General features: G+C 46.6%; 1 protein-coding gene and 1 gene segment (V, D, J or C); both read left to right on the top strand.

The window, feature by feature from the left end:
- Positions 1-2790: 2790 nt before the first annotated feature.
- On the top strand, positions 2791-4206 carry LOC117796044. The segment is given in 2 exon segments: positions 2791-3047; positions 3431-4206. Coding segments are annotated over 2 exon segments (576 nt in total).
- Positions 4207-13231: 9025 nt separating this feature from the next.
- Positions 13232-13833, top strand: LOC100483473 (immunoglobulin lambda variable 4-3). Its single transcript, XM_002931227.4, has 2 exons — positions 13232-13390; positions 13493-13833. The coding sequence occupies exons 1-2, from the start codon at positions 13345-13347 to the stop codon at positions 13813-13815; spliced, it is 369 nt and encodes a 122-aa protein (XP_002931273.1). The 5' UTR covers positions 13232-13344; the 3' UTR covers positions 13816-13833.
- Positions 13834-14074: the final 241 nt, after the last annotated feature.

Consider the following 14074-nt stretch of genomic DNA (forward strand, 5'->3'; position numbering starts at 1 on the left):
ACATTTCAGTTCTCAGTTGAATAGAGTTACGTTCTGGCACTGGGTGGAAACAGTTCTCCTTTAGAACTAAGTCCTCGAGGGCAGCAGACTGAAGGGTCACAGTGACAAGGAGTGAAAATTTTGCAGTGGGTCACCTGGAATGAAAGTGAGTGGGGACATTCCCAAGTCCACCTCTTCATTCCTGGATCCAAGAACTCTGGCTATGGGAGAAACAGCATCACATATTGGACACAGATTCAGTGCAAATAAGACCTCCTGCCAAATCTTGCCCCAGCCCCACAAGGGGTTGTCATGTGGCAGGACAGTAACAGGTCTGCAAGAGGCCAGTAGTCCGTTCATTCAAGCCAGCTGTTTTGAATGGTGGGGAACATCGTAGGACCAGTGAGTTCCACGGGCTTCGGGACACTGCAGCCCTTTTGTGATGTGAACTGTGAGCCTTGACAGAAGCTGCACTGTGTACTAGAACAGTGGGTGAGGCATTAATTCCAAGGGTTACAGTTTGGGAAGAAGCACTGCCATCCAAGAAACCAAGTCCCTACGTAGGGAAAGGTCTATTCCCATAAGGACAGAGCTATCCCTTCCATGATGGATGAGGTCTGATGGAATTCATCTGCCACCAGGCTCCTGGCTGTCTCCCAAGGGAAGGGTCTTGCCCTGGGAACTCGGGGTTGGTCTCTTCTGTTGGCAGAGTGGTCCTGAAAAGTGGCCATAGCCATGTCAAATTTATGAGTAGAACTCCCTAGGGATTATCCCATGAATAACCTCCCACTTTGCAACATTGGCCAGTGTGCTAAGGGCCAATGGACAAGTTCAAGAGTGGATGGACATGAAGGCTGATACTGTCCTCAGATGTGTCATAATTTCCACCTGATTATTAACACCATTCCCTTTGAGGACACACTCTTGTGGGCATTTTCATGGAACACAAATAACTCAGTGTTCCTTTGGGGGTGGGTTCTCCTCATGTATGTCTTCCTCAAACATCTTTCACCACTTTCCTTATTGTATTTCTTCCATGTCTCTGACCATCCAGTCAAACTGACTCCGAGACTGTACGTTAGAATAAAGCCACTTCTGTCCTGGTCTCTGTCCAGGTGAAATAAACCAAGGACTTGCCTCAAATGTTGAATTATTGCAGAATGTCCTCCACCCATACTATTCAGGGGTGTCCCAGATGAGGACTGCAGGACTAATATAGTTAGGTATCAGAGTTCTTTGCCTATCACAAGGGAACCTCTTAAACCAGCCCTATGGTTTTTCCTCTGTATCACTTGTTCATAGAACTGTCCCCACTGGGCCATACGTGTGACAAATCCTCTCACTTTCTCTCCCACCATCACTGCTATGGAGGCTCTGCTTTGCCTTGTTGTTGACAACAGACCTCAGGATGGCTGCTGCAGCTCCAGCTCTCACAAACGGGTACAAGAGAAAGAGGACTGCATAAATCTAGTCTGTTGCTTTCATTCACAGACAAAATGCTCAAAAAAGATCCCCAGTGGAATGACACATTGATGGCCTAGCTCTGGGACAAAGGGTCAATACGGACCTCCACAGACCTGAGAATAGCAATACTGTGCCTTCTCAATGATTATAGTAGACGAGATATAGGCAGACAGGGTTGGTGACTATGTGCCATCTCACCAAAGCAATTACGTCCCCTGTGCTGCTCCACCCAAGGCAGGATCCAAGAAAGACTTGTGTCTTATTCACATTGGTCTCCAAGGGTGGGACCCATGGCCACCAAGCTGGGTCTGAAGACGTTCCTGTTGCTTGAGTGTCCTCCTGTCTCTGTCCTTGGAAGAGGAGCCATCGTCACACTCTGAGGTGCTCCAGCAGCCAGAACAAAGGAGAGGCCGTCCCTGAGTCCTGTGTCCCCAGGGGCCCAGCCCCAGAACCACACCCATAACCACCCACCACCCCAGAGGCATGAGCCATGAGGCCTCAAATGGGCCAAACTTCTCTTCACATGAGCCTCTTCCTATTTTCATGGATAATCTGAGGCCTCCTGCCTATCCCTGAGGCTGGCAGAGGCCCTACAGAGAAGAGCAAATCCTCCCCTGGGGCCAGCATGCGTGGATCAGGGGGAATCGGGATGTGAGCAGTGGGTTCTGATTCTCCACCTGGAGGAAGGAGTTCCCTGCACCTCCAGCCCCCATTGTGCATTGGCCACTGGGGGGCAGCAGAGATCACCAGGCAAAGCCTCAGGGCTTCTACAGGGATGGCTGGTCACCAGGACCTGAGAACAGAAGGTAAAAGTGTAGGTTTTCTGCACTATCACCCCTGCTCTGATGTAAAATTCTGACTCGGGGTCTCTCATCTCTCTCCTGTGGAATCTGTCTCTGTCTCTAGCACAGTTCCAGGGCCACACGACGCTCCACCCGACCCCATTCCTGCTACACTCAGTCACTGTCAATCCTTGTTCAGGCACTGGGTCTGACCCTGGCACGGAGCACACCCTGGGGATATTGAGGCACAGCATCTATGAACTGTCCCAGGAGCTCTCCCTTGGCAGAGAATCCAACAGCACCTCAGTGACTCCCTAAAAATCCACGTGCACCTGGCAAGGGAGGAGTTCGTTCATGTTCTGATGTTCAGCAACATAGACCAGGGGCAGGACACCACTGACCTATGACCCTCTAGTACCTAGAGAGTAAACATTCTATGATGGGTTCAGGAAATGCAGACAGACTCCACCTCCCAGATCTCCGGTGATCACACCCACCCAAGAGCCAAGTCAGGACAAGGTTTGGACCCCAGACTACGGGAACACAGGTGAATGAGAATATCCAGGGCTGAGGATGGGTTTGCAGGGGCTGCCCCTCCCATCTCTGCCCCTCGGAGCTGAGCCCATATCTAAAACCACAAGGCCCCTCAGCTGCAGTCTCTGGGCTCTGGCTGATTTGCATAACCAGCAGGTGTCTCCAGCAAGGGGATAAGAGAGACCTGGGAGGAACCCTGCTCAGCCTTCGGCCTTGGGGAGCAAAATCGAGGCACCAGCACCATGGCCTGGACACCTCTCCTCCTCGGATTCCTGGCTCACTGCACAGGTGCTGGGCCCAGGCTCACACCACCCCAGCCCTGGGTTCTGGGACAATCCTGGCCCTGACTCTGAGTTCAGCAGCAGACTGTCAGTGGGGGGCAGGATGATTGAGACCCTGCAGTGGGATGAGGGGCGGGTGGAGTGATAACCCAACACTGTACTCCCTGACTCCTGTGAACCCCATGGACTTCACCTGCCCGTAGAAAGTGGGTGGGTGTTATTCATTTGTTCAAAGTCTCCATCCACCAGGCAAGTCCAGGTAGCCCAGGTTCTAAGAAGACAGCAGGATGGAAATGGCTTAGAGACTCGAAAGACCTCAAGCCAGCAGGTGGGAATATCTAGGAGAGACACCCCAGGCTGGATCCCGACCTCTCATCTTCTCTCTTGCAGGTTCCATGGCCTCCTATGTGCTGACGCAGCCCCCCTCTATGTCGGTGAACCTGGGACAGACCGCCAAGATCACGTGTGGGGGAAACAGCATTGGAGATAAATATTCTTACTGGTACCAGCAGAAGCCAGGTCAGGCCCCCGTGCTGATTATCTATAGTGATAGCAACTGGCCCTCAGGGATCCCTGACCGGTTCTCAGGCTCCAACTCAGGGAACACGGCCACCCTGACCATCAGTGGGACCCGGGCCGAGGACGAGGCTGACTATTACTGTCAGACCTATGACAGCAGTGCTGATGCTCACGGTGACACGGGCAGATGGGGAAGTGAGACACAAACCCCTTCCCTGTCTGTGTCACACTCTCCTCCAGCCCCAGGAGGCCTGTGCACATTTCAGGGAGTGGGTCTCACCCTGGTCGCCAGATTTGAGGTCTCCATTCCTCTCACCCCGCCAGTGCACCCGACAGGCTCTGCACAAGGTGAATCAGAGAAGGGAATGCACACGGTAGTTTTAACTATGTTTCATTTCTGACTGTAGGTGAAGGAATGACTGAACACGTGAGAAGAAGACATGGAAGATATTTTCCAAGATCAAATGTTTTAAAACATCTCTAAATGAAATTATATGATCTGAAACACCTTGTGATGTTGTCAGCATATTCAATGCTGCAAGAGAAGGAAGAGATTAGTGAACTTGATTTCATGGCAATGAAAAGTCTTCAGTTGGAACAGAAAGAGGAAAGCTGGAAAAAATGAATAAAGACCAGTGTGCTTAGGACAACTTCCTGCAGCCTCGAGTGTGTAATTGGAGTAACTAAGGGAGAGAAGGTGGGGAGCAGGTGGTTTATAGAAAAACATTTGAAGAAATAATACGCAAAAATATTACAAACTTGGTGGAACCTATTAGCCAAAAGTTCAAAAAACATCTTTTTTTTTAATGATTTTTTTATTATATTATGTTAGTCACCATACAGTACATCCCCAGGTTCCGATGTAAAGTTTGATGCTTCATTAGTTGCGTATAACACCCCATGCACCATGCAATACGTGCCCTCCTTACTACCCATCACCGGTCTATCGCATTCCCCCGACCCCCCCCCCTCTGAAGTCTTCAGTTTGTTTCTCATAGTCCATAGTCTCTCATGTTTCATTCCCCCTTCTGATTACCCCCCTTTTCTTTATCCCTTTCTTCCCCTACCGATCCTCCTAGTTCTTATGTTCCATAGATGAGAGAAATCATATGATAATTGTCTTTCTCTGCTTGACTTATTTCACTTAGCATTATCTCCTCCAGTGCCGTCCATGTTGCAGCAAATGTTGAGAATTCGTTCTTTCTGATAGCTGAGTAATAATCCATTGTTTATACGGACCACAGCTTCTTAATCCAGTCATCTGTTGAAGGGCATCTCGGCTCCTTCCACGATTTAGCTATTGTGGACATTGCTGCTATGAACATTGGGGTGCATATGGCCCTTTTCTTCACTACGTCTGTATCTTTGGGGTAAACACCCAGTAGTGCAGTGGCTGGGTCATAGGGTAGTTCAATTTTTAACTTTTTAAGGGACCTCCACACTGTTTTCCAGAGTGGCTGTAAAAACTTGCATTCCCACCAACAAAAAACTTCTGACAAGGGAACAGGAGAGACAGCACCACACACGTCGTAATGAAATGGCTACAAACCAGTGATGCAGACGCTCTCACAGCCAGAGAGGAGGGACCAGTTGCTACAGAGGAGCTCACATCATGGTGGGAGCACCTTACTCGTCACAAGCTGTGTGAGCAAGAATACAGGGGAGCAATGATTTCAAAGTACTAATAGAAAATACCTGTCAACTTTGAGGTTTACCGAGGGAAAAGGTCATTGAAAACTGAAAACAAAATAAACCCTTCTCAGTCTAAACATCTCAGACCGGATCACCCGCAGACCCGCAGCGACGTTAAAGGACGCCCCTCGGACAGAAGGAAAGGGTGACAGACGGAAATGTGAATCTACGCAAAGTTATACTAAGTGTCAGATATCAAAATTATATTGAGAGATATAATAAGATTTTATTGGTTAATGTCTATAAAAGATAGTCAACTGTTTAAGCAGATAAGAACAATAGGGTGTGATTTATAATGGATAGAAAAATAAGATATATGACAACGTCAGCAAAATCAATGGTGGAAAGAATACCATGTTATTACATCCGTATTCTCCATGTGAATTATATTATGACACAAGGAGATACATGATAAGTTAAATAAACCATTAAAAGAAAGCCATTTGAACTGCAAAAATAAGACTTGGTAAGGTGAACTAGTTGGGATTCTTCAAAGAATACAGATCCAATAAGACATGTATCTCACATACACCTGGATGTATATTCATATGTTACACACACACACACACACACACACAGAGAGACAGAAAGTTAATTTAGAAATTGGTCACAGAGTCCTGGGGCACCAGGTCTGGAAGATGCAGGGAGACCAGAAGACTGGAGACTCCAGCAAGAATGACGTTGCAATGTGCAGTAAAAATGTAGTCATTAACACGTCAAATGATGTGTTAACAGGAGACAAGAAGAAAATTAAAAGATAAAAGTCAAAGTCATTGAGATGAAATCTGCAACATCTCAGATCACAAATACAAGGGTTGAGAAAACAGCAGACACGACAAGACCAACATGTGAGGGAACCGGAAGACACAGCACAGACACTGCAAAGTGAAAGAAAAAAGATTTAAAAGTGAACAGAGAATCTCTGACCTGGAAGGCACCTTTAGCAATGGAATTGGGTGTGATCGTGTCAAAAAAGTAGAGACAGTGGGGTGCAGAGGATAGGAAAATATTAAGAAAAATTGGCCAAAATGTTCCAAATTTGATAAAATTCAAAAATGATAGGTCAGAATCTCAACAAAGCTGAAGATCAAGAAGTCATTATAATAACAATCAAAAATCCAAACCGAACAATATGAAACATTAAGGCAGTGACAAAGAGACAGTCTTGGAGGGAGCCTCAGAAAACACCTATACTCAGGGGAACGAAAAGAAGGATTCTAGCGGATTTTGCACTCACAGAAATTCCTGCAAGAGACAGTGGATTAACAGCTCTAAATTACTGAAAGAAGGGGTCTTCATCTAGGGAAAATATTCTTCAAAATTAAGGCTGAATAAAAAATTTTCCCATATATAGAAAATGACAGAATTGCTCATCAAATGACCCATAATACAAGCAATAAACAGACATCCCACAGGCAGGAGAAGGTGATGCCAGAAAGAATCTGAATCTACAAAATGAATGTAAAAATCAGAAATGCTAACTATAGGGATAAAAATTGAGACTTTTTCCTTATCTAAATCTCTTTAGAAGATAATTGCTTGTCTATAGCAAATATAATAACGAGATATGTTGGACTTTCTATTATAGGTAAAATTACACGTATGAAAATCATAGCAAATATGCTGAGAGGTAAGAGAAATTATCATCACGTTCTTTTTTTAATGTGACAACTTGATTTAATTGTAGAATTAATTATAAAAGTAATACAATAAAGGTATGGGATATATCACAGAAAAATACTTCCATGACTTTGGAGTAGGCAAAGATTTTTTGGACAATACAAAAGAAGCAATAATCATAAAGAAAAAATTGATGAATTGGACTATATTAAATTTAAACACCTCTGTTCATCAAAAGAGATTTTTTAGTTGTTATTTTAGTCACCATACAGTACATCATTAGTTTTTGATGTAGTGCTCCATGATTCGTTGTTTGCATATAACACCCAGTGCTCCTTGCAATAATTGCCCTCCTTAATACCCTTCACCGGGCTAGCCCATCCCCCCACCCCCCTGCACTCTAAAACCTTCAGTTGGTTTCCCAGAGTCCACAGTCTCTCATGGTTTGTCTCCCCCTCTCTTTCCCCCACCCTTCATTTATCCCTTCCTTCTCCTAATGATCTCCCTGCTATTCTTCATGTTCCACAAATAAGCAAAACCAAATGATAATTGTCTTTCTTGTCTTTCTCTGCCTGACTTATTTCACTTAGCATCATCTCCTCCAGTTCCATCCATGTTGATGCAAATGTTGGGTAATCATCCTTTCTGATGGCTGAGTAATATACCATTGTATATATGGACCACATCTTCTTTATCCATTTGTCTGTTGAAGAGAATCTTGGCTCCTGCCACAGTTTGGCTATTGTGGACTTTACTGCTGTGAACACTGGGGTCCATATGGCCCTTCTTTTCATTACATCCATATCTTTGGGGTAAATACCTGGTAGTGCAATTGCTGGATCATAAGGTCGCTCTATTTTTCACTTTTTGAGGAACCTCCACATTGTTTTCCAAAGTGGCTGTACCAACTTGCTTTCCCACCAACAGTGTAAGAGGGTTTCCCTTTCTCCACATCCTTGCCAACAATTGTTTCTTGCCTTACCAATTTTTGCCATTCTAAGTGGTGTAAGGTGGTATCTCAATGTGGTGTTGATTTGAATTTCCCTGATGGCTAATGATGGTGAACATTTTTTCATGTTTCTGTGAGCCATTCATATGTCTTCATTGGGAAAGGGTCTGTTCATATCTTTTACCCATTGTTAGACTTGGTTATTTGTTTTTTGGGTGTTGAGTTTGAGAAGTTCTTTATAGATCATGGACACCAGCGCTTCAACTGCAGCGTCATTTGCAAATATCTTCTCCCATTCTATGGGTTGCCTCTTTGTGTTGTTGACTGTTTCCTTTTCTGTGCAGAAGCTTTTTGTCTTGATGAGGTCCCAAAAGTTCATTTTCGCTTTTGTTTCCCTTGCCTTTGGAGATGTGTCATGAAAGAAATTGCTGTGGCTGATGTCAAAGAGGTTACAGCCTATGTTCTCATCTAGGATTTTGATGGATTCCTGTCTCACATTGAGGTCTTTCACCCATTTGGTGTTTATCTTTGTGTATGGTGTAAGAGAATGGTCTAGTTTCATTCTTCTGCATACAGCTGTCTACTTTTCTCAGCACCATTTATTAAAGATACTGCCTTTTTCCCATTGAAAGCTTTATCCTGATTTGTCACAGATTACATGACCATGGAATTGAGCGTCGATATCTGTATCAGGTTCTTATATTCCATATAACATGGGGTAACATCACCAGAATGTAGACTATTACAAGTCACTGATCAGAGGACCACACAAACTAATAGCTCATAAACACAACAAAAAGCAAAACACAAAAACCAACAAAAGCCTAAAAACATAAAAAAATGTTCCATTACTTAAAAAAAACAGACAAAAGGAAAGAGAGAGCAAAGACAACATGAGACAAATAGAAAATAAATATGTGGATGCCATATTTAAATGGTGATGCCAGTCATATGCAGGAAATGGTCTATACCTCTATTAAAAGGCAGAGATTGTCAGGGGTTGTTGGACTGAGTTTCACAGTAACACCCAAGTAGATACTGCAAATAAGATCCCCACACTATATGAAATGACACTAAAATCTAAGCAAAAATTCAGGACAATTCCCACCAATTCTGCTCCACAATGTGGGGCATGAAATATTCTCAGGGAACAGATAGAAAATCTGGGAAGATGAAGTGAACCTTAAACATAATTAGAATGAAACCTTTTCTGTTATGTATTTTACACACAAAAGAAAAGAAGAAATATTCACAGGGCATATTGCATGAGCATAGCTAATAGAATATCCTCATAGCCCCCTTCTGACCGGAGCCTTTAAGATGTTCAAACACGCAGTGACACGAGCTCCCCTACGGAGCCCAGAGGTGAGCAGCTCTCCACATGAACTACCCATGAGGCCCGCCCAGAAGCAGAGATTCTCTCCACCAGCTCGACAAGGAGCGTTCTCATGGGGACCAGAGAGAGCATGAGAGAGGTTTGGGGCAGCCAGGCTCAGTGGTGAACTGAGAAGACAGAAATCTGAGGTCTCCACCGTGGCCTGAACCCTCACCTGATGCCCCTCCTCACCCTCTCCCCCACCTCACTCTCCAAGGACCTGCCCCCAAGCCATGCCACAGGATCAGCCCACAGAACCGCAGCATGAGCCTGGCCCTCGGCTCAGCCCAGGGGATGCTGCAGTGGTGGGACCCTTGAGAATGAGGCCCACAGGCTCCTGAAACTACATAACTGACCATCCCATATAATAATCACCTGTCCCCAGTAGTGTGACCATGAGACCCCTGTCATTCCCACCTGCTCAGGACAGAGAGGACCAAGCAGTAATGCAGAGCAGAGCCAGCAGGACCCAGGCCAGGACCCTGCACAGCCAAACAGCCTCCACTGGCCTCACAGATCCTCCAGCTCTAACCTGGGACAAGACCCCATGGACCCTCCCCCACGCGCAGGCTCAGGGGCTCCTTTATAGACCAGCCAGTTTGGGGATGACAGTGAGTCCGGGGACATAAGCCCGGCAGCCAGGCCTGGCCTCACACTCCCTCATGCCCTGGCCAAGCTCTGCCCCCAAGGGCCCCGGGTCTGAATCCAGGACGCCTGGACTCCTCTCCTGGACTCGCCCCCACTTCTCTCTGTTTTTCTGGGAGGCAAACCTCTCTGTGCTTTTGCTTCACCTGATGTGAAATGGGGAACCTTATCTCAAGTAAGAAACATTTTTTTTAAATCAAATGATACATAACAGTGTAAGCGTCTTACTAATTGGAGAGACTCCGTGTGATCTCGGGGAGTTGACCTTGGAGGTGGAGTCTCCTGTCTCCCTCTGTGGGAAACCGAGGACAAGCTGTCAGTTGCACTGTGACCTGCAACTTGTGAAATTGGATCCAAGTCTGAAAGAGCAGATTCCCGGTTCCATAAAACCACAGACTAGGCCATGGTAAAAATCCTCCCACACGAAACGCCAGCAGATGCGGGCTGGAATAATACAAAAGTAGTAAAAAAACAACACTAATAACATCAAAATTGGAGGTTTGCCTACACAACTGAACTTAGCTCCAGAAGCATCACCTGTTCCTCTGATGACCCAACTACACGGATGGGGATGCAGGAAGCATCGGTCCTGATTCCTAAATACACAGGAATCTGCTGGCTGTGGGACATCACACAGGATTGTCTGCACACTGACCGTTTCAGATGCACTACACTGTACCCTGCACTCTCCCTGTGGTATGAACACAAGGGGCCAGGCCAAGGCATTTCAACTGTGGGACAAGTACAGAAACCCCACCTGTCCTGTCTCCTGCACCGTGTATGTGACCCTCTGTGCTGGGCTGGGCAGGGCAGGGGGGCAGCTGCCTGTGGGAGGCGGGAAACTTGTGCACACCCTTCCTCAGGTGGCAGATCCTGAGGTGACCTGCAGGAGGGAAGCTCAGGGTCTGAGTCCTCCTCCACCAGCAGGGGGCAGCAGAGCTGCAGCGGGAGCAGCAGGACAGAGGCTGGGGCTGCGCAGGGGAGTCTCACAGGGACACCAAGCCTGGGGATCAGCAGGGCTCCAGGGTTCAGTCCTTAGAGGCCATCGGGATGATCCACCCTAACCCCTCAGGCTGCAAAACCATGTTCTGAGGGTCAGACACCCAGTGCCACCCAGGACACTGCCAGGAGTCCTGACACCGTGAGCACCTCATCTGGGAAATTCGGGTCCCCTCTCTGTGCACCAGGGTTCCCAGGGACTGACTCCTCTTTGCTGGGCACGTCCAGAGACACCCCGATGACTCACACTCTGCCTCTCCTTCCCCTCCTCCACCCCAACTCAGATGTGGGGCCACAGCTCCTTTGCTCAGAAGCATCTCAGGGGCAGCAGGCAGAGCACTCAGAGACCCTGGGCCCTGGCAGGAGATTCAGAGGCCTCCTTGTGAGACTGTCTGCAGAGTGACGTGATTCCCATGTCCTGCAGGGACCATGGCTCAGACCCTAGAGCTCACGCCGTGGGGGAAAATGAGATCGTGTGGACCCTCACAGTACCACAACCTCAAAGTTTTTTCACAGGTTTGCATGAAACAATTACAGAGATCAAATGGCTGATAATGCCACATGTCACAGAGTCTGGACAAGCAGGAGGCACTTCTGCTCTAGTTCTGCTGTGACGTCGCATGATATCTCTATTGGAGAACCAGGACCATGTCCCTGGGCCTCTAACCCAGTGAACAGGATGGCACCCTGTACTTCCTGGGACCTGGGTAAAGGGTAATGCCTCTGAGGGCCTGCGTGTGTGTGTGTGTGTGTGTGTGTGTGTGTGTGTGTGTGTGTGTGAGAGAGGAGAGAGAGAGAGAGAGAGAGAGAGATACTATAGCCAGGAAATTTTGCCAATTTTAAGTGTCTCAAACCCAATTGTCCCAACTTCCTTTGTTTCCATAATTTCCCTCCATCCTCTACACTCCAGTGACTTTTCTTTATATTAAGTTTAAGAATAAAGGATTTTAAAAGGAGCAGGAGGAGTAAAGAATTATATGTGCTTACCACATATGAAGCACAATTCCAAGCAATTCACATTTATTAAATTGTTTAACCACAGATACTCTACAAAAAAGCATTCTGATTATCACCCCAATTTACAGACGCAGAAGCTGAGGCATGTAGGATGTAACTTGCCTGAGGTTGAAGCTAGAAAGTGGCCAAACCAGCAGCAAACCAAGGTCTTCTGATCCACAATCCCTGGTCTTCACCACCAACCTGTGGCCTCTTGTGCTTTCAAACTAAGACATGGTCTCTTCTGAATGTTCCAGAAGATTCTCTCTCCTTTTTCAAAAGCAAGTAACTGCTACTGGGACTTTGCAGAGCAGCCTGTCCAACAGAAATAAATTTCAAACCACGTATGTAATTTAAAATTTTCTAGTAGTCATATTTTAAAAATGAGAAGAAATGAGCAGATTTCTTTTCATAATACATTTTGTTTAGTTCAATTACTTGAAAATACTATCACATCAATATGAATTAAAAATAAAAATAGGATATATTTTACTTTATTTTAATGGTAAGATTTTGAAATCTCGTGGGTCCCCCAGAACTACAGCACATCTCTATTGGGACTACCCCCATTTAATGGTCCACCTGCATGTGTGGCTTGTGGCAGCCACATTGGACAGAGCAGGTTACATGCATAAGGTTTCCTTAGGGTAACTGCCCCTGCAGTATAGACGCACAGCCAGCTGGCTGTTTTTCCATGGGAAACACTGACTGCAACAGCATGAAGATCTGAGCGCTCTTCAGAACAGACCCAGGGAGGACAGACACTGGAATAAAGAAGAGAGGGGGTCATGGCAGGAGAGGACTGGGACCAAGAGCTTGGGATGGGGGGAGGGGGAGCATGGTGAGGGGAAGGGTCTGGGAGGGGATTGAAAGGTCAAGTTTGGAACGTCCCCCTGGATTGGAAACTTGACTCACTCATCACTGTCTTGGCGATTGAGAAGTGAGAAACTCATTTAATCTCTCAACGTTAGAGTCTTCATTTGAAAGACTGGAGGAGAACTGTGCCTTGAGCATAGGGTACTGTTTTTATTATGTCTCATTCGGTGGAACATGTACACACTCAACAAGGGCCTGGCGCTTACTGAGGGCTCAGAAGTGGTCATTTTGTTAAACTAGCAATTCATGTAGGATGATTTCATCCTAGGAGGCCCAGGGGGCACTATGGGTCTTGGTTTGGGACCCTAATAAGTCCAAATCCTCTGGGTTGTGCTTAAGTGCAAAGGGTCTGACTGACACTTCCTTTGATGATACTTGTGTTGTGTAAAATCAACTCTCCACTCTAGAAACTCACATCTGGTCCTTCTTCTGACCTCGAGAAATTACCAGCATGAGGCCCTTAAGCTCAGGACTCATACAAGAGCTTACACAGATGCACTGAAGAATGGAAAATAGATTTGCATCTGATGCCCCTCCTTCCTTGAGCTGCAAAAACAGAGGATAAGATGGGACTTTGGAGAGTTCGGCCCCAGCAGGACAGCCTCAGAGCAGTTTCTACGGCTCCTCCCCACCATGGGCTTGGTTCCCTTCTACCTTCTGCCCTTCATTTTCTCTACAGGTCAGGGTTCCACCTCCCTGACATTTCCCCCAAGCACAGTGCCCAGGGACCCCTGCCCAGTGTCTGTTATACTCTGCATTATTCTTGTGTTTTTGTTTCCAGGTTTCTGTGCTCTACCTGTGCTGACCCAGCCTCAATCTGCTTCTGCCTCCCTGGGAGCCTCGGTCAAGCTCACCTGCACCCTGAGCAGTGAGCACAGCAATTACTATGTTCACTGGTATCAACAGCGACCAGGGAAGGCCCCTCAGTATGTGATGAAGGTTAATAGTGACGGAAGCCACAGCAAGGGGGATGGGATCCCGAGTCGCTTCTCAGGCTCCAGCTCTGGGGTTGACCGCTATTTAACCATCTCCAACATCCAGTCTGAGGATGAGGCTGAGTATTACTGTGGTGCAAACTATAACATCAATGGTCAAGACGGTTAAGCCACAGTGATACACACAAAGGGGAAGTGAGGCCAAAAACTCCATGCTCTCTCTCCTCTTCCCCATGGAGACTCAGGGGAGCTACCGACTGTCCTTCTCCTGGGCCCAGAGAACTTTGACTCTTCTTACAAACCCCGCCATCCTGTACCAAATCCCAAGTCACTGCAATGGTGTCTTGATGGACAGACGCAGGTCATAATTTAGGTCATTTTAACCACAGAACATTCTCTTTCATTTACCATACTGTTGGGAAAGACCA

The sequence above is a fragment of the Ailuropoda melanoleuca genome, chromosome 14 (genome assembly GCF_002007445.2).
Source record: "Ailuropoda melanoleuca isolate Jingjing chromosome 14, ASM200744v2, whole genome shotgun sequence".
NCBI classification, from domain to species: domain Eukaryota; kingdom Metazoa; phylum Chordata; class Mammalia; order Carnivora; family Ursidae; genus Ailuropoda; species Ailuropoda melanoleuca.